The 17,341-nt window shown below is 54.5% G+C and overlaps 1 protein-coding gene across 9 annotated transcripts; it reads right to left on the minus strand.

The window, feature by feature from the left end:
- Positions 1 to 879: 879 nt before the first annotated feature.
- On the minus strand, positions 880 to 11,376 carry Slc39a13 (solute carrier family 39 member 13). 9 transcript variants are annotated; one of them, XM_070032359.1, is made up of 11 exons: positions 11,070 to 11,376; positions 10,827 to 10,984; positions 8,429 to 8,737; positions 4,772 to 4,885; positions 4,341 to 4,465; positions 3,898 to 3,999; positions 3,701 to 3,790; positions 2,731 to 2,781; positions 2,397 to 2,525; positions 2,121 to 2,220; positions 880 to 2,034 (listed from the first exon to the last, which is right to left on the minus strand). In XM_070032359.1, the coding sequence occupies exons 2-10, from the start codon at positions 10,966 to 10,968 to the stop codon at positions 2,158 to 2,160; spliced, it is 1,125 nt and encodes a 374-aa protein (XP_069888460.1). In that variant the 5' UTR covers positions 10,969 to 10,984; positions 11,070 to 11,376; the 3' UTR covers positions 880 to 2,034; positions 2,121 to 2,157. The 9 variants fall into 9 exon arrangements, with proteins under 9 accessions (XP_069888460.1, XP_069888456.1, XP_069888463.1 ...); XM_070032355.1 differs by having other exon boundaries at positions 2,393 to 2,525; XM_070032362.1 differs by lacking the exon at positions 10,827 to 10,984 and having other exon boundaries at positions 2,393 to 2,525.
- Positions 11,377 to 17,341: the final 5,965 nt, after the last annotated feature.

Here is a 17,341-nt window from a genome sequence, read left to right on the forward strand (position 1 = left end):
CCTTCCCAGCAGACTGGACAAAAGCTACTGCCTATCCTGTCTTTTGAAAGGCCAGCTCCTTCCCACACTATTTGCTCTCCTCTAGTCTTAACACTGCCCCAGTGTCCTGTACTCAGCTCCGCAGCCTGGCAGGGTCCTGTCTGGCAACAGCCGGCAGGGCTTCTTAGCTCTAGGAGGACAGCAGAGGTGGCTGTGGGCTCCTCCATTGGATCTTTGAGGTCTTAAGACAGTTACCTTCTGTCCATTTCAAATGTTTTGCTGATAGAAATCCTGAAAGCCAAGCATTCCCCGAGAGTTCGACTGGAAAGGATGTTTGAGTACGCACGCGCCTGCAGAACTGGGGCTCCAACCCTGGTGCTCGCACTCTTGCTTGGCCCTTTATACTCACAGCTGCCATTCTGTCACTTGAGCCAAACCCTCACTTACAATTTTTTGTTCATTTACTGGAGACGAGTCTCACATTTGTCTGCCCACAATGGCGGTGAATTGCAACCCTTAGCTCTCAGCCTCCTACAGCTAGGATTATAGGGATGAGCCAACAGTGCCTGGTTTTTCTCTCTTCTTCTGTGAATGGTAATTTGATGAGGTCACACCTGGAGTTGACTTTATAGATCAAGCACCCTTCCTTGATGAAATTATTGAGCCTGTTGGGGCAAGGGGCAAGGATGTCCTTGACTTAAAAGCTTCACCAAATGCAGATGCCATCCCTGAGAGTAGTGGGGGGCTGAGATGGCCTAGTTGCCAGGCTTGCTTTGCTTCTGAGCTCAGCTGCTACTGGGATAAAAAAGATTAACGACAAAACAAGGCAGGAAAATGGGAACTGTGCAGATACACAAGGGTGGAAGATGACCACAGCCCCTGGTGTGCAGAACAGGCAGATAGTCTGGAGAATATTTATTCATCATCTATAGAACAGGTATGTACAGATACAGATACAACACTGCAGCAGAACCACTTAGCCTTGATGGCCACTTTTCTCTATAAACACCCACGGTCTAGCAGCAGGGCTGGAGCCAGGCTGTGGAGCGGGCCAGCTGAGTACCTGGGCGCCAGCCAAGGGAAATAGCTGGGGATTATGGCTTCTGCATTCTCCCAGAGCACATTCCTGAGTGCTGACAATGTGGAATCCTCACCCCCCCCCCCACCTTCCCCGGAGTCCCAAAGGGCAAGGGGGAGGGTGTGCCTGCAAGGGGGCTGAGCAGGGCAGGGGGGGCTTGTGTGCCCGACTGCCGCAGGAGCATCCCTGAGCTGGCCTGGGCTGCCTGTTGCCCTGTGTGCTGTTGCTTGGCAGCTGGAGGCGGCGCAAGCTGCCCGTGCTGCCAGGGAACTTTTGCTGGGTAACAGAAGCTGGCGTGGGCAGGCGGCCCTGAGGAAAGACGTGAGCTCCCTGCTTAGTGCTAGGAGGCGTACACCCGTCAGTGCTGAGTGGAGCTGGGTGCTGCATGAGCACCTGCCTCCCCTTTCTTTGGCTGTAGAAGTGGTGAAGGAAGGGGGGTGGGGGGAGTGGGCGCAGTAAAGAACTGGCCCCTGCTTCTGTGCCTGGGCTGCCCAGGGCCTGGGTATGTGAGTGAGCCAGGGGGCTGCTCCCCCAGGCCAGATGCTCAGGAGGCTCCGGCAGCAGAGAACAACTTGGGGTTCTCTGTGGCCCTGGGGCTGCTTGCACTCCTTTTGGGGGCCCTGGCGGGATGAGACCTCTGCGGAGACCGGGGCTGCGGTTCCTCTAGCAGGTACAAGATGGTGGTCGTGAGGGGAGCCTGGAGCAGGCATGGCAGGGCCGTGGGCCCCTGTACACACACAAGGGTCACAGTGTCGGTCTCGCACACACCTGGTGTGAACACCACACACCATCCTCTCTTCTGGCGGGGGCAGGTCTCCCAGCCCTCACTCCTTGCCTCGTGCACACACTCACAGAGCGGATATCTGAGTGTCTTATTGCTGTGCAGGGGGTTGGGCGAAGGCTACTCCACACAGAATGACAGCACCACCATCACCACAATGCCCGAGCAGAGCAGCAGTACCTGCTGCAGCGAGCGCCTGTGGGGAGAGCCCAGGTCACACAGGGACAGAGGAGATGGGGGCAGAGGCCGCAGCTCCTGGGGGGGACCTCGGAGGTCACTCACCATGGGTCATCTTCCTCTAAGAGGTCAGGCAGCACGTTCACCAGAGCAATGTAGAGAAAGCCTCCGGAAGTGAAGGGTAGGATCCAGGCCACTGTCTCCTCTGCACAGGAAAGGGGGTGCCTGACTGGCTGCGAGCCCAGGGGGCTGGGTGTTCCCTATCCCCTCCCTCGGGGGGGGGGAGACCAGGGCAGACCCAGCCAGGCACCAGCAGGAGGGCAGCTGCACCCTTTGGCTGGTCCTCTGCTGACCACCACCACCCACCACGCCCGTACCTACTCCCTTGGGGGACTGCGTACAGATGGCGAAGCAGGCCCCCAGCAGGCCCCCCAGTGCTGTCGAGAGCTGCAGCTTGGCTGCACTCCACCGGTCAAAGCCAGCCCGGAGCAGGATAGCAAAGTCGCCCACCTGAGGGGAGGTCCAAATGTTCAAGCTGGGCTGCAGCCAGGCTGGATCACCCGAGTACCTCAGAGGGGCCCAGCCCCCCCCCCGTCCTCAGCCTGCCGTGCCCACCCACCCCCACCCGAGAGCGGCACCCGAGAGTGGCACCTGAGAGCCTGCCCAGCAAGGGACCCCTTGGGGCCTAGACCCTAGCCGCCCTTCAGGTGCTCACCTCATGGGGAATCTCATGCAGGAGGATGGCCATGGTCGTCACGAGCCCGATCTGCAGGGAAGAAAGCCTGAGACCAGGGCCGGGGCACCCCACACCCCTTCATTCCCCAAACGTTTGTGCTGGACACTGTGGGCTCCTGGAAAGAGCAGCAAGTAAAGGAGCCAGGAGCCAGTGGCCAACGCCTGTAATCCCAGCTACTCAGGAAGCTGAAATCTGAGGTTCAAAGCCAGCCCAGGCAGGAAAGTCTGTGGGATTTTTATCTCCAATTAACCAGTAAAAAGCTGGAAATAGAGGGGTGACCCAAGTGGCAGTGCCAGCCTTGAACAAAGGGACAGTGCCCAAGCCCTGAGCTCAAGCCCTAGTATCAGTGCACGCACGCATGCACGCGCACACCCACACCCCAGAGAGACAGGAGCCTGCCTCATGATGCCAACAGTTAAAGACAGAGACAGGACTGTGAAGGGGAAGGAGTGGATGCGGCCAGCGGGGAGGACGGGAAGGGAAGACCGCAAAGGCTCCTGGAGGAAATGCATTTCAAGTGAGGCCCAAAGCCAGGAGTCGGCTGTTCCAGGAGTGGGAGGAGGAGCGTCCCACGCAGATATGAAGTGGGAAACAACTCAGCCAGTGCAATGGAAGCACTGCATTGGGCAGAGCCCAGAGAGGAGGAGGAGGAGGAGGAGGTGGAAGGAGAAGCATCTAGAAGTAGGCAGAGCTGAGGCTAGCAGCTCCATAGAGGCTCACCAACAAAAGAGTGTTGGCAAGAAGAACAGCACAATAGCATGGCACAGGAGGAGTTCAGCGAGACGGTGGAGGGGGTGGCAGCACCCGAGGGTGACGAGTTTAGAGCAGCAGCAATGGAGAGAGCAAATCGGTGGCGCATCTTTTGGTGATGGGGGACCGACTCTTGGCCACGGATGGCATCTTTCCCTCCAGAATCGCCCGGCCCGACCTGCCCAACCCCCACACTCACCTTCTTGCTCACAAGGAAGCTGGCGGCCACAGCCAGCCCGTGAGTGAAGTTGTCTATGGTATTAGCCAGCAGGTTGAGATAGCCACTGACCTGGGTGAGGGGACAGAAAGCCGGGCTGAGCCAGGCAGGGAAGGCTGAGCCTGGCTGCTCACGCAGCGTTGTGGCTGCCACAAGGGGCCCCTGAGCGGGCCACTCACTTTGAGGTTCCGGACCACGGCTCTCAGGCCGGGCTCTGCAGCCGGCTGGGCCAGACAGTGGCCTCCATTGAGCGCGGCAGCAGTGGGGTCTTTGCTGGGGGCCTAGGGCCAGGAGAAGGAGAGAGAGGTGACATTAGATGCCCTCCCCCCTCGGCCAGGGCAGACAGAAGTGGGGAACAAAGATGGAGAAGAGACACAAGGGAACACCTCTTTTATCTGGCTATGCTTCTCTGTGGCTCCATTAGTTGGGTGCCCCCCACATCATCGAGTGAAACAAGCCACCAGGCCCAATGCTGCCACTCCCCAGATCCCCCCAAAGAAGCTGGCCCAGCCTCTCACAACTCCCAGAGGAGATCCCCCCCCCTTTTTTTGTTCAGTGCTTAACTCAAGCTCCTAGTTCTCTAGGCCCTGGGCACTCCCAGGCCTTGGGGTTTGGGGCTCACCTGGCTGATCCCCTCCTTCTCCTTGCTGTTGAGAAATGTCTTCTCCAACGCCAGGAAGGTCAGGAAGCCAGCGATGACCCACAGCCCCAGCTGCTGCTGCAGCTGCAAGCTCTGCCCCTCGCCACCTGCAGGGGGAGCACTAAGAGGCCATGCCAAGCCAGTGCCCTAGGAAGGGGCCATCTGGAATGGAACCTAGTCCAGGGCAATGACAGGCTGACCCCAAGCAGGCCTGGCTTGTCAGGCAGCTGAACCCTAGGGCTCCCACAGTAGCCAGGATGCTAGAAGCCTGGCCCTTCCCTCCCAGGCAAGTTCCCTGCCCGATGAAGCCTCTTCCAGCCCTCTGGCTGAGCAGGGCAGGGCCTAAGCTAACCCTGGGCATTGGCACCAGCCCCTGCTCCTGCCCTCTTGTCCCTGCCTGCCACCTCACTCACCAGGGCTAGTGCTGCACGTGTAGGCCCATGCCTCGGGCAGCAGGTGCAGAAATACATTGCCCAAGAGTCCTCCCAGGGCAAAGCTGAGCAGCTGCTTTAGGCGTTGGGCTCCGGCTGCAAAGTACAGGGCAGGGTCTGAGCTGGGCACAGGACAACTCCCCTCTCTCCTCCCCACCAGGTCCCTGGGCTCTTTATTGTCACAACCAGACTCAACTACACTGCAAACCCCAGGAAGACTGCATATGGGTCCCCCACAACCCAGGTCCACCTCAACTTGTTGGGCCACTGTGGACTCATGACTACAGCGAAGAGACGGCACTTACGTGCCTCACAGCCAAGCTGCCCAAGCCTTGTCTAGTGAAGCGCAGTTTCCTCATCTGCGAAATGGATTTTGTGGGAATTAAGTCACAAGACACACAGCAAGTGTTCGTGAAAAGGAATGGCTCCCTTCTCCATCGGTGTGACAAGAGATTTGGAGACTTTTGCAGCATCCAGATCCTTGGTTTATTAGAGCAAATGAGGCTTAGGAGATGGAGCTGATGGTCCCAGGGGAGGCTGCTGCTCCCGCACCGTGTGAACCTCTGTGCCACTGCCTCCCATTTCTATTTGTAGCGATCCAAGTGCCTCCTACACTGACCTTGCAAGGCTGTTCTGAAGAGGGACGAGCCCCCATGACGGTGCTGTCCAAAGCTGTGGAGCCAGCCCTCAGCCCGGCGCTGTCAAGAGGAGTTCTGGATCCATCCATCCGTAAATGAATGGCTCCCGAACCTGGTGAGTGACCAAGCCTAAGGGCGCTCATTTTAACAGATTCCCAGGGCCAGTGCCGCTCCACTGTCAGGTGCCGGGTGGCAGGCGGCATGGACACTGCATTTTTAGCAGCTCCCTATATAATATTTTTCCTTCTTTCTTTTCCTTCCTTCCTCCCTCCCTCCATCCTTTCTTCTGTTTCTGTCTCTGTCTTTCTTTTCTTTCTTGTACCTATCTTGGGCCCAGAGTTTTTGTGCTCAAGACTAGTGCTCTACCACTGGACTTCTGGCAGTGTGTGTGTGTGTGTGTGTGTGTGTGTGTGTGTGTGTGTGTGTGTGTGTGTGTGTGTGTGTGTGTGTGTGTGTGTGTGTGTGTGTGTGTGTGTGTGTGTGTTTGGTTGATTGGAAATAAGAGTGTCACAGATTTTCTTGCCCAGGGCTGGCTTTGAATCACAATCCTCAGATCTCAGATTCTAGAGTAGATAGGATTACAGGCAAGAGCCACTGATGGTTGGCCTTATTTTATTTTATTTTTTTCCAGTCTTGGGGCTTGAACTCTGGGCCTGGGCACTGTCCCTGAGCTTCTTTTTTGCTCAAGGCTAGTGCTCTATTAGTTAAGCCACAGCACCACTTCCAGCTTTATCTGTTTATATGTTACTGAGGAATCAAACTCAGGGCTTTGTGCATGCTAGACAAGCACTCTACCACTAATCCACATTCCCAGCCTCTGGCCTTAATTTTAAAAAGTTAATTCTAAAGTGCCCAGCTCTTTTGTATTTTATTTTTTAAGACAGGTCTCTCAGGGACAAAGGGCAAACAAATGCCATACTAGTCTGCACTAGACACTGTTGAAAATGAACTAAATACAACTTGTGGGTGAAGATGGGAGGGAAAAACTGGAGAGACAGCAAGGGAAGAGATGACGTTGTCCAAACAGAAATGTATGGCCAGGTGCTGGTGGCTCATACCTGTAATTCTTAAGCTGCTCAGGAGGCTGAGGTCTGAGGATCGTGGTTCAAAGCCAGCCTGGGCGAGAAAGTTCAGGAGACTTTTATCTCCAATTAACCACCAGAAAACTAGAATTGGTGCTGTGGCTTAAGTTGTAGAGCAGTAGCCTGGAGCAAAAGAGCTCAGGGACAGGGGCTGGGAAGGTGGCTCAGTGGTACAGTGCTTGCCTTGCATGCCTGAGGCCCTGGGTTCGATTCCTCAGCACCACATAAGCAAAAAGAAAAAAAGAAAAAAACCCGCTATGGCTCAAGTGGTAGAGCGCTAGCCTTGAGCTGAAGAGCTGAGGGACAGCGCCCAGGCCCAGAGTTCAGGCCTCACGACCGGACCCCCCCCAAAAAAAAGAGCTCAAGGACAGCAGCCAGGTCCCAAGTTCAAGCCCCAGACCAAAAGAGAGACAAAGAGAGAAAGAGAGGGAGAGAGAGAAATATACTCATTACCTGACTTATGTAACTAACTCCTTTGTACCTAACTTTTATAATAATAATTTTTAAATCTCTTCTTATTCTGGAAGACCTTGAAAAAAAAAAAAAAAGGTCTGTCTATGTAGTCCTCCTCTGCTGCCCAAGTGCTGGGATTACAGGTGTGCATTACCATACCTGGGCTTAAAAAAAAATCTTTAATTACAAAACACATTATCTGTGAACAGGCAGTGTGTGCACATGGTACAAAAGAAAACCCCATCTTCCAGAGGCTGCCTCCTAATGGCAGCCTCTGCCTCCAACCTCTGGTGTACTGCAGAAGGCTGATCCAGCTGCTCTTGGACTGAGCACTCACGCTGTGAGCTGGGCTGAGAGAGGCAGTGTTGGGGGCTGGGAAGGTGGCTCAGTGGTAGAGCGCTTGCCTTGCATGCATTAGGCCCTGGGTTCGATTCCTCAGTACCACATAAGCAGAAAGAAAAAAGCCGGAAGTGGCACTGTGGCTCAAGTGATAGAGCACTAGCCTTGAGCTGAAGAGTTGAGAGACAGTGCCAGGCCCAGAGTTTAGGCCCCACGACCGGACCTCCCCCCCCCCCCCCCCGGCAAAAAAAAAAAAAAAAAAAAAAAAGAGAGAGGCAGAGTTGGCTCAGCGCCTCACCTTTGCTCTGCATGGGCTTGCAAACACCTAGCCCCTTCCCTGGGCCGCACACTTCAGCGAATCCTCAGGGAAATAGGATGATCCCATTTTGGGAGAGCGCTGAAGATCAATCCCAGGCTCCCTCGGGAGGCACTCTACCACTGAGCTACACTCCATGCCATTATCCCTCCCCTCCTTTTTTTTCGGTGGTACTGGGTTTGAACTCAAGGTCTTAGGTTTGCAAGGCAGGTGCTCTACCATTTGAACCACAACTCCAGCCTTTTTAAACAAAATTGGTTATTGTCAAGCCACAATCTTGCTCTTTCTGCTGGGACGAGCCTCCTACTTCTGCTTCCCCATGTTGCTGGGGATTACAGCTGTGAGCCACTGAACCCAGTTAGGCATTGTGCTTACCCACTCTACTACCCCTTAGCTAGGACAATAGAGCTATGTGACCTTGCCCGGCCATTGGTTAAGATGCAGTCCCTCAAACAAACTTCTTTTTGCTTAGGCTGGCTTTGAACTGTGATCCCCTGATCTCTGCCTCTCCCATATAGCTAGGATTATAGTCCTGAGCCACTACACCCAGCTTATCTTCATGTTTGAGGTTGGGAGACTAAGACAGAATGAAGTTAAGGAACTTCGTTTTCCGCAAGAGTCGGCAGCCTGAAACAATGGATGGATGCACGGCTGAATGAAGGACGAGTGAGCACATCCATTCCCCCAGGAGCGAGGCGATGCCAACCCTTCATCTCAGACACACCGGGGTCTTCCAAGAAGGACAGCAGCAGCAGGTTTCCCACACTGCTGGCTGCCCCTCAGGGCCCCTGGCGTGGGGGGAGTCACCCACCTTCTGAGCGCAACATGGCCCCCATCTCCAGGGGAATAATGAGCAAGGGGAAGACTCCACTGAGCCCCACCATGAGGGAACCCAGGAGCGAGCAGATCCATGTGTCCAGCCTCTCCCCACTCAGCAGGGCCTCCCAGGATTCGCTTTCCTTGTTGTCCAGGCGACAGGCAGCGGCAGCCCCCAGGCTCCGGAGGGCTGGCTGGGCTGCCCCAGCCCTTCCCAGGAGCTCCAGGGCAAGGGCAGTGAGAAAGAAGAGCCTTTGGCCCACCATGCCACAGACAGGACAGGAACATCCAGGCATGCCACGTGCTGGAAACACACAAGAAGCTACTTGTCCAAGCTGCCACCCTTCACCCCATACCTGCTCAGAAACGTGGCATCTCCTCCCTCCCTCCTAAGTGGCCACAGCGTCCACCCACCTGCTGGCCTTGCCAAGGACATCTGAGGATCCCCACGGTGGGCTCACAGAGCCAAGGCCCTCTGCTCCTCCCCACTCCCTTCGCCCAAGGGCCACACATTTTTTCCTTTAGAGCGGACTCCAGCCTGTGTGTCAGCATGTCAGCCTGAGGCTAACCCTTCCCTAATGACTGGGTGAGGCGCTGGCTGGGCTCCCCGTAGCCACCGGCAGGCCCTGCCCAGTCGGGTGTCTTTGGCTGCCAGCAGAAGTTTGGCTGCCAGGATGTGCCCTGTGAAGGTACCCAGGGACGGAGGTCAGCCCTGTCCAGGCTGATGGGACAGGTGAGCAGTGATCCTAGACAGGACCATCAAAGCCTCTTGCTAGGTGTGGAGCCTCTTGCTAGGAGAGAGAGGCAGGAGGTGGAGCTGAAGAGACAGGAGATGCCTCACAGATGCGGGGGCTCGGCCTGCAAGCGGGGTGACTAACTTGAGGCTCTGCATCTCTAGCTGTTTGTGAGCAATTCCCCAAATCCCCTCTGAGGGAAGGGGGCTAGGCCCTGCCCTCCCCCACAGGCTGAGGAGGTGAGGTGAGCAGCGCGGTGGGCAGGTGACAGCTGACACAGAGCCCTCAGAGGTCCCCAGGCTGGGGGTGACATGGAGTCCCAGCGGCCAACCACAGGATGGGGACGTGAGTCAACCAAAAGAGAAGTTCAAGCTGGACACCAGGGCAGGAGCCTTTCATGTGATTCTGCTCTGCCTCAGGCTGGCAAGTGACCTTGGGGTGCCTCAGTTTCCTCATCTGTTAGTGGAGGTAGAAGGGCGAGAAAAGCGACTGTCCCTGGGCGATGGCAAAAAAAAATGAAGCCTCCGTCTGGGATCTCCAGGCCTAAACTAACGGAGATCCCCAGGAGCCCAGCAGGGCTCCCCCTAGGACTCGGACTGGGGCCAGGCCAGGTCCAAACCCTGGGTAGGGCGAATCTGTCCGAGAAGCGAGGGGAAGGAGAAAGCACGGGAGAAGTTCAGAAGGAGAGCCGAGAGTGGAGGAGGGCGCGGGGCGGGGGCCCCGCGTCCCCCAGGCGGGGGGAACGTTCAACTCCTGGGCCGAGTCTGAGCAGGACGAGCCGGGGGTGGGTGGGGTGGGCTGGGGCGCCGGCGGGTCCGTCCCCTCCCTGGGCACCGGCCCCTGGAGGGTGCAGCGGTCGGTCACTCACCGTGCGGCGGCGGCAGCAGCTGCGGCGCTCCGGACGGGCCCGGCCATCCAGCTGCAGTGCCCCGCCCCGCCCCGCCCGCGCCCCCACCCTCCACCCCCGGGCCTGAGCCGCCCCCGGCGTGCGGCCACGTCACACGGGGACCTCCGGAACTCCACGCGCCGGGCTCCGCGGGGACGGACGGACCGGCGGCGGGGGGGAGACGCTTCCGCTCCGAAGCCATGGGGGACCCGCGCGAACAGGGCACTTCCGCTCAGGCCGGATCGCCGGGCCGGCGGGGGAGAGCCGGGCGGAAGTGAGGGACCCTGCGGCCCCCGGGGCGCTCTGCCAGGACGGGCCGCGGCGCACCCCCCGCCCCCGCGCTGCGCCCGGCGGCCCGGCCCGCAGCCAGCGGTCCAGCGGCCGCTTCCCTTCCGACGCTGCAGTCTCGCCCCGCGGCCGCACGAGGGCGCTCTTGGCCGCCGGGCCGCCCCGCCCCGCCCCGGGATGGGAGGGGGTTGCGGGGTTCAGCGCAGCCGGGCTCCTCCACGAGCTAGGAAAGGGGAAGTGCCTGCCGCAGGGAGGGGCCTGGCCCCGGGAACCTCAGAAGAGGGAATTTTATTCTTACTCATCGAATTATTTTTATGCTTTGGTTTTTCACTGGGAACCTCAGGCCACTGTCTCCAGGACTTGTAACCCTTTGGGGTCCAATACATGGCGGCTAAACACTGCACCTCCAAGCCTCCCTTCGCCTGGAGGGAGTTAGGCCTGGCCTCTTCCCTTCGTCTAATGGGGCAAGTAATGACAATTCTTACCATAATGACTATATTCAGTATAGCAGTTTGGCGAACGCCTCCTATGAGTCTCTCCCTTTGCATTATCACTGAGTCCTCCAGATGGGGGGCTCGCCTGGGGTCGCATATCCGGCACCGATGGCAGAGCTGGATGTCTCTCCATCTCCCGTTCGATCTCCCTTCAAAGTGTGAATTGCCTGGTGTTTCCACTCTGCATCAGGCATCATAGAAAATCCTGGAAGGGGCCCGTGAGCACTCACCTACCTGGTCACAGGTTGGGACAGAGTGTGGGGTCCTTTTAAGTCTCTGAACCCCACTATTCTCCCATGGCAGCTCTCCCGAGCTGTTCCTTGTCTGGGGTCTTTTTCTTGTCGGATTGCTGAGAGCACACTCAGTTCTCATACTCTGCATCTGGTCCCTGTCCTGCTCCTAATGTCTACCCTTCTCAGACCCCTAGCTCCTTCCAGGTGGGCCAGCTTGTCCGCTGAACACTTCCTGTCTACTTCAGCCACAGAGCTGCCGGGGTGTGCTGCTGGGCCCTCCGGAATCTAACTGGAAGCTTAGTTCCATTATTTGCAAAAAGGAGAGGATGCATAGGCATGCTGCTGGGACCTCCAATATGTCCTTTCCCTCTATGCAAATCATGCTCTCATATGCAAAGCACTTCACAATATGCAAATGATTTCACAATAACACTGTCAGCATTCCTCCTTCTGGGGAGCCAAGGGTTCCTGGTGACCCAGCAAAGGGATTGGCAAGACCCCACTTACTCTCTTACTCACTGCTTTTCCCTCCTACCTAGTCTGGAAATTCCTGCCATCCAACTCAGACTCAAAAGGATTAAAGAAACAAGGGTGTCGGGGTTAGTGAGGGAACCATGAGCAGGGAAAGCCAGGAAAAACATACAGTGGATGGACTCAAGTGTGGCTGTTTGAAACACTGACTTAGATGTGGAAGATCGAATCGATCTCACAATAGAGAGGGGATAGGGAGTGGAGGGGGCAGTGGATAAAGGGAGGTTCTTAAACTATAGTTGGATGGGAAGAAGAATAAGCTCTGATATTCTACGTCACAATAGGGTGAAGTTAATTTTTGCACATTTGTATATGTATATACATACATATATACTTATATAGGTATAAATATCTGAGTCAGGGTCTTGCTATGTAGCTCAGGCTAGCTTTGAAATAGAAAGCCTCCTGCTTCATCTTCCCAAGTAGCTGTGACTACAGGCACCCACTCCCATACCCAGCTTATATATTTTATGAAGAATTAGAAGAGAGCCAGGCTCTAGTGACACCTATAATCCTAGCACTCAGGCTGAGATCCAAATGAAAACGATTCAAAGTTAGTTGGAGCAGAAAAATCCATCTCCAAAAGATACCTACCAAAAACAGAAAAGTAGGTCTGGAAGCATAATTCAAGAGGTAGAGGAAGTGGTGCTGTGGCTCAAGTGGTAGAGCGCTAGCCTTTGAGCTGAAGAGCTCAGGGACAGAGCCCAGGCCCAGAGTTCAAGCCCCACGACCGAAAAAAAAAAAAAAAACAAAAAACAATAAAACAAAAATTTCAAGGAGGTGCTGGGAAGGTGGCTCAGTGGTAGAGTGCTAGTCTTGCATGCATGAGGCCCTGGGTTATTCCTTAGCACCACATAAGCAGGAAAGGCCAGAAGTGGCTCTATGGCTCAAGTGGTAGAGCACTAGCCTTGAGCTGAAAACCAGAGGGACAGCGCCCAGGCCCAGAGTTCAGGCCCCACGACCGATAAAAAAAAAAAAAAGAAAAAAGAAGAACACCAGCCAAGCAAGCAAAATGATTGAGCCCTAGACCCTTAGTTCAAATCTGTAGTACTGCCAAAAACAAAAAGATGCTAAAGTTTCCTTCTACAACTAATACATGCCAAATTTAAAAAATATTAAAGGTATGACAAGCCTTTCATATGTAGATGATTATAAATAGTGGTATACATAAGTCTATATGTAATAAGTAAAAATTAGAAAACATCACACATTAGGATAACATGAATACCATAGTGAAGGACTCACATGGATGGGGGAAATGTAAAAGGAGAACCGAGTTTAAACTTTTATGCAATTATGTAAGATCTATACATATATGTATGTTTGTATATATATATATATATATAAATCTCACTATATATAATGTCTTTATAAACTCTATCTACCTTTCTGCCTTTCTGTCTGTGTGTCTACCTGCTTGTCCTGTTTGTTTCTCTGATCAGCCTTGGAGGCTGAGGTAGTGAAATTGTATAGTGCCTGAAACCTTCTCCTCCCCCCAGCCCCCAACTGCCCCCCCAGTTTTTCCATATACTGTCTTGAGTCTTTTCAGATAATCCTACCACTCCTTAATAACAAAAGAACAATAAGGTAGGAACCGACATTGCTATTTACAAAGGTGAGAATTGACTTGGCCTTGAACTTCACCAGATCAGTATTTGCTGGAACTCAGGGCCTGGGTGCTGTCTCTGAGCTCTTTTTGCCCAAGGCTAGTGCTCTATCACTTTGAGCCACAGTACCACTTCCGGTTTTCTGGTGGTTGATTGGAGATAAGAGTCTCATGGACTTTCCTGCCCAGGTTGGCTTTAAACCTCAACCCTCATATCTCAGGTGTAAGCCTTGCTCTGGGACTGGCTTCTTCCATTCCACTGAGTCATTCACGATATTTCGGGCCACTAGTGCCCTGCTGAGTGCCCTGCCAAAGACGCGAATGAATCTACTGTAATTTACTCATTTTCTTGCCAGTGGGTACTTTTTTATTTCCAGAGATCTGCTGTAGGAACATTCTTGTCTGTGTCTGGTTTTTATGAAAGTGGTGTGTGTGTGGGGCGGGGGGGTGCCTGGGTTCCAGCCTCTGCTTTGTAAGACAGGGCCAGGATTGTTTTCCCCGTGGTTAGGTGCAGTTGTGCTCTGACTAGCACCCCCGCCCCTCCCCCGCTGGCCATTGTGTCACCCCATCCATCCCCAGGGTTTGCTCACCTCACCCGCCCAACGAGTAAAAGAGTATTTCTCCCAGGTCTTCATTTGCATTTCCATCTTCACCCAGGAGGCTGAGCATCGCTTTGCTTTGTGTTGTTTCAGTGTCTTTCGTTTCTCTGTTGGGTTACTCACTCATTTGCTGACAGATGGACAAGAATGCTGCACCAGTTTGTGTGTGTGGAGGGGCAGGGGGGGGGGGGGCTGGCTTGTCACTTTCTCTCATATGCCTCCATCTTTCTCTTTCCTCCTGCCCCCGGTGGTGTGTGCTAGTGCATGCGTGCCAGTGCGTGCACATGTGTATACACGGTGAGTTTGCCCCTCAGCACCCCATCAGATTGCCCTCGGCTGCCCCCCTCCCTGTTCCAGGAACTACTTGATCCCCATGATGTAACTTTCCTGAACAACTAACAAACTGTTTAACAAAACAAACAGAAGGAAGCTGAAATGTGTTTGGGAGGGGGGAGGAAGAAGAATGGGGAGAAGAAGGGTGGGCAAAGACAGTCATAATATGTTCCTATATGAAAATGGAGCGCTTCAGTGGAGGGGATGGAGGATGGATGGGGTTGGGAAAGATGGGGCGGAGGATAGAAGGGGTGACGTTGATCAAGATGCACTGTACTCATAAACTGACTTGTTGAATTGAAATCCCTTTGTACAACGACTTGAAGATAGTAATAATAATAACATTTAAAAAGATAATCAGAGAAACTAGAGTTTGAGGAACAAGCAATAAGGTGTCATTAACAAAACAAAACAAAACAAAACAAAACGGGCTGAGAAGGTGGCTCAGTGGTAGAGTGCTTGTCTTGCATGCATGAGGCCCTGGGTTCGATTCCTCAGCACCACATAAGCAGAAAAAGCCAGAAGTGGCGCTGTGGCTCAAGTGGTAGAGCGCTAGCCTTGAGCTGAAGAGCTGAGAGATAGCACCCAGGCCCAGAGTTCAAGACCCACGACTGACCAAAAACAAAAAGAAAACAAAAATAGAAACGAGGTCTCTCTTCCTAGGGGCACAGGTTTGGGGAGCCCTGGGGGACTGGGCTGCATCCAGCAGCAGGGAGGGCCCCACAGCCGCTGCCCACCTGGGGGCCGGCCCTCTCCGCTTGGCTGGGCAGCAGCGGGTGGCTGGGCTCCCCTGGGCCCTAGGGTCCAGGCCTCTGGGGGTGGGGTGGCGGGAAGGAGGGGGCGGGGCCTGTGGCGAGGCCGGGGTGGGGGGGACCGGAAGCTGCCCAAGGAGATAAGGCCGAGGTCGGTCTTGCGGCGAGACAGTGCGGGACACGCCTCCCTCCTCTCCCTGTGCCCGCCAAGGCGGGGCTGGAGACCCCTCCCCAAGGCAGCAGTGGGGGATGGAGTTCGGCCTGCCCTGGGTCTCTGGACCCGGGACAGTGGTGGTGAGAGTGGAGGGCTTCTGGCCTCAGTTAGCTCTGCTTCCCCCAGAGTGCTGCGCAGAATGTGGGTTTGGGTCCGCTTTGAGGCGCAGGTACCCTGAGCCCCTGCCACGCCCTGCGGAGACTTCAGACCTCATTGATTTCCACAGTAAAGGTGTAGCTCATCCTGGAGACCTGCAGAGGGGTGTGTGTGTGTGTGTGTGTGTGTGTGCATGTCCTGGAGACCTGCAGGTGTGTGTGTGTGTGTGACCTACAGAGGGGTGTGTGTGTGTGTGCATGTCCTGGAGACCTGCAGGTGTGTGTGACCTGCAGAGGGGTGTGTGTGTGCATGTCCTGGAGACCTGCAGGTGTGTGTGTGTGACCTGCAGAGGGGTGTGTGTGTGTGTGTGTGTGTGTGTGACCTGCAGGGGTGTGTGTGTGTGTGTGTGTGTGCATGTCCTGGAGACCTGCAGGTGTGTGTGTGTGTGTGTGTGTGACCTGCAGAGGGGTGTGTGTGTGCGCGTGTGTGCATCCCGGTAGACCTGCAGGTGTGTGTGTGTGTGTGCATCCTGGAGACCTGCAGGTGCGTGCGTGCGTGCGTGTGTGTGTGTGTGTGTGTGTGTGTGTGTGTGTGTGTGTGTGTGTGTGTGTCCTGGGGCTTAAATTCAGGGTCTGGGAGCTGTCCCTGAGCTTTTTTCTTTCTGTCACATGAGCCACAACTCCATTTCTGGCTTTTTTGGGGTGCTTGATTGGAGATAAGAGTCACACACACCTTTGTGTAGGCTGGCTTTGAACCTTGATCTTCAGATCTTAGCTTCCTGAGTAGCTAGGATTACAGGCATGAGCCGCTGGTGCCTGGCCCAGATTTAGCTTTTGTAGAATTTGAAGTGGATACAATTTGGGGGGCACTCTAAGGAAAAGATTATGAAATCATTACTATAAAATGACAGCTGGGTGCCAATGGCTCACGCCTGTTATCCTAGCTACTCAGAAGGCTGAGATCTGAGGATTATGGTTCAAAGCGAGCCCGGGCAGGAAAGGCCATGAGACGCTTATCTCCAGTTAACTACCAGAAAACTGGAAGTGGCACTGTGGTTCAAGTGGTAGAACACTCACCTTGAGCTGAAGAGCTGAGGGACAGCGCCCAAACCCAGAGTTCAAGACCCACGACCAACAACAAAAAAAAAGTGACTGATGTGCGTCTCACTCTGGTGCCTTAGAGGAAGGAAGTTCAACTCCAGCTTACTTAGCCTCTCAGCACCTCCCTGGAAGGGCACACAGCTCCACCTAGGAGAGTGGTGGCTAACAAGGCCAAGTGGCTCTAGGAGAGAGCAGGGCATCAGGGCCTGAGAAGTGTGCTAGTGCTGTCTGCTGCTCCTTGCAGGCCCAAGAGAGCTGACCAGCAGCAAGGGCAGTGGAGCGTTTGAGGATTGAGGCTACAGCCCCGCAGGACCAAGGCCTTCTGCACCATTGAGTCATGGTCCAACTGGCCACTTAGGGATGCTGACCCTGGGGCAGGTAGGAAACTATTTCTAGGAGGAAAGGAAGGACCTTTCTGGTGTATTTAAGGACATCCAACCTGGAGTCAGGTAGGATTGGGGCCTGTGAGATAGCCGGCTGTGAGACCCCAGGAAAGTTAGAGCAGTTGTGGGGTGTAAGTGGGGCCAGTCATGGAAGAACCCTGAGCCCTTGGCTGATGGAAGTCTAATTCCCTTCCACACATCTCCAGAGCAGGACAGGCAATTTTCTTCCAGTTTAGAGTCAAGTCACTTACCCAAGGGTAGAATTTGTTTAAGTATTTTCTGCAAGTACTGGAGCTTGAACTCAGGGTTTAAACATTGTTCCTTAGCTTGCTTTTTCCACTCAAGGCTGGCACTCTATTACTTGAACCACAGCTCCACTTCTGGCTATTGGTGGTTTAATTGCAGATAAGAATCTCACGGACTTTCCTGCCCAATCTGGTTTTGAATTTAGGTCCTCAGATCTCAATTTCCTTGGTAGCTAGGATTACAGGTATGAGCCAGTAGTGCCCAGTCAGGAAATTCTTAAATGTTCACTGCCAAAACGCTGGCTCCAGTCACAAGGAACACTACTCCTTGTCCTGTGATCGCAGTTACATTCACTGTCCTACTGTCTACATGCTCAGGATGGGAGCAAAGGGGAGCTTTAATCCAAGAGGGTG

Source organism: Dipodomys merriami, unplaced genomic scaffold (assembly GCF_024711535.1).
Source record: "Dipodomys merriami isolate MVZ:Mamm:240054 unplaced genomic scaffold, mDipMer1.0.p SCAF_21, whole genome shotgun sequence".
NCBI classification, from domain to species: Eukaryota; Metazoa; Chordata; class Mammalia; order Rodentia; family Heteromyidae; genus Dipodomys; species Dipodomys merriami.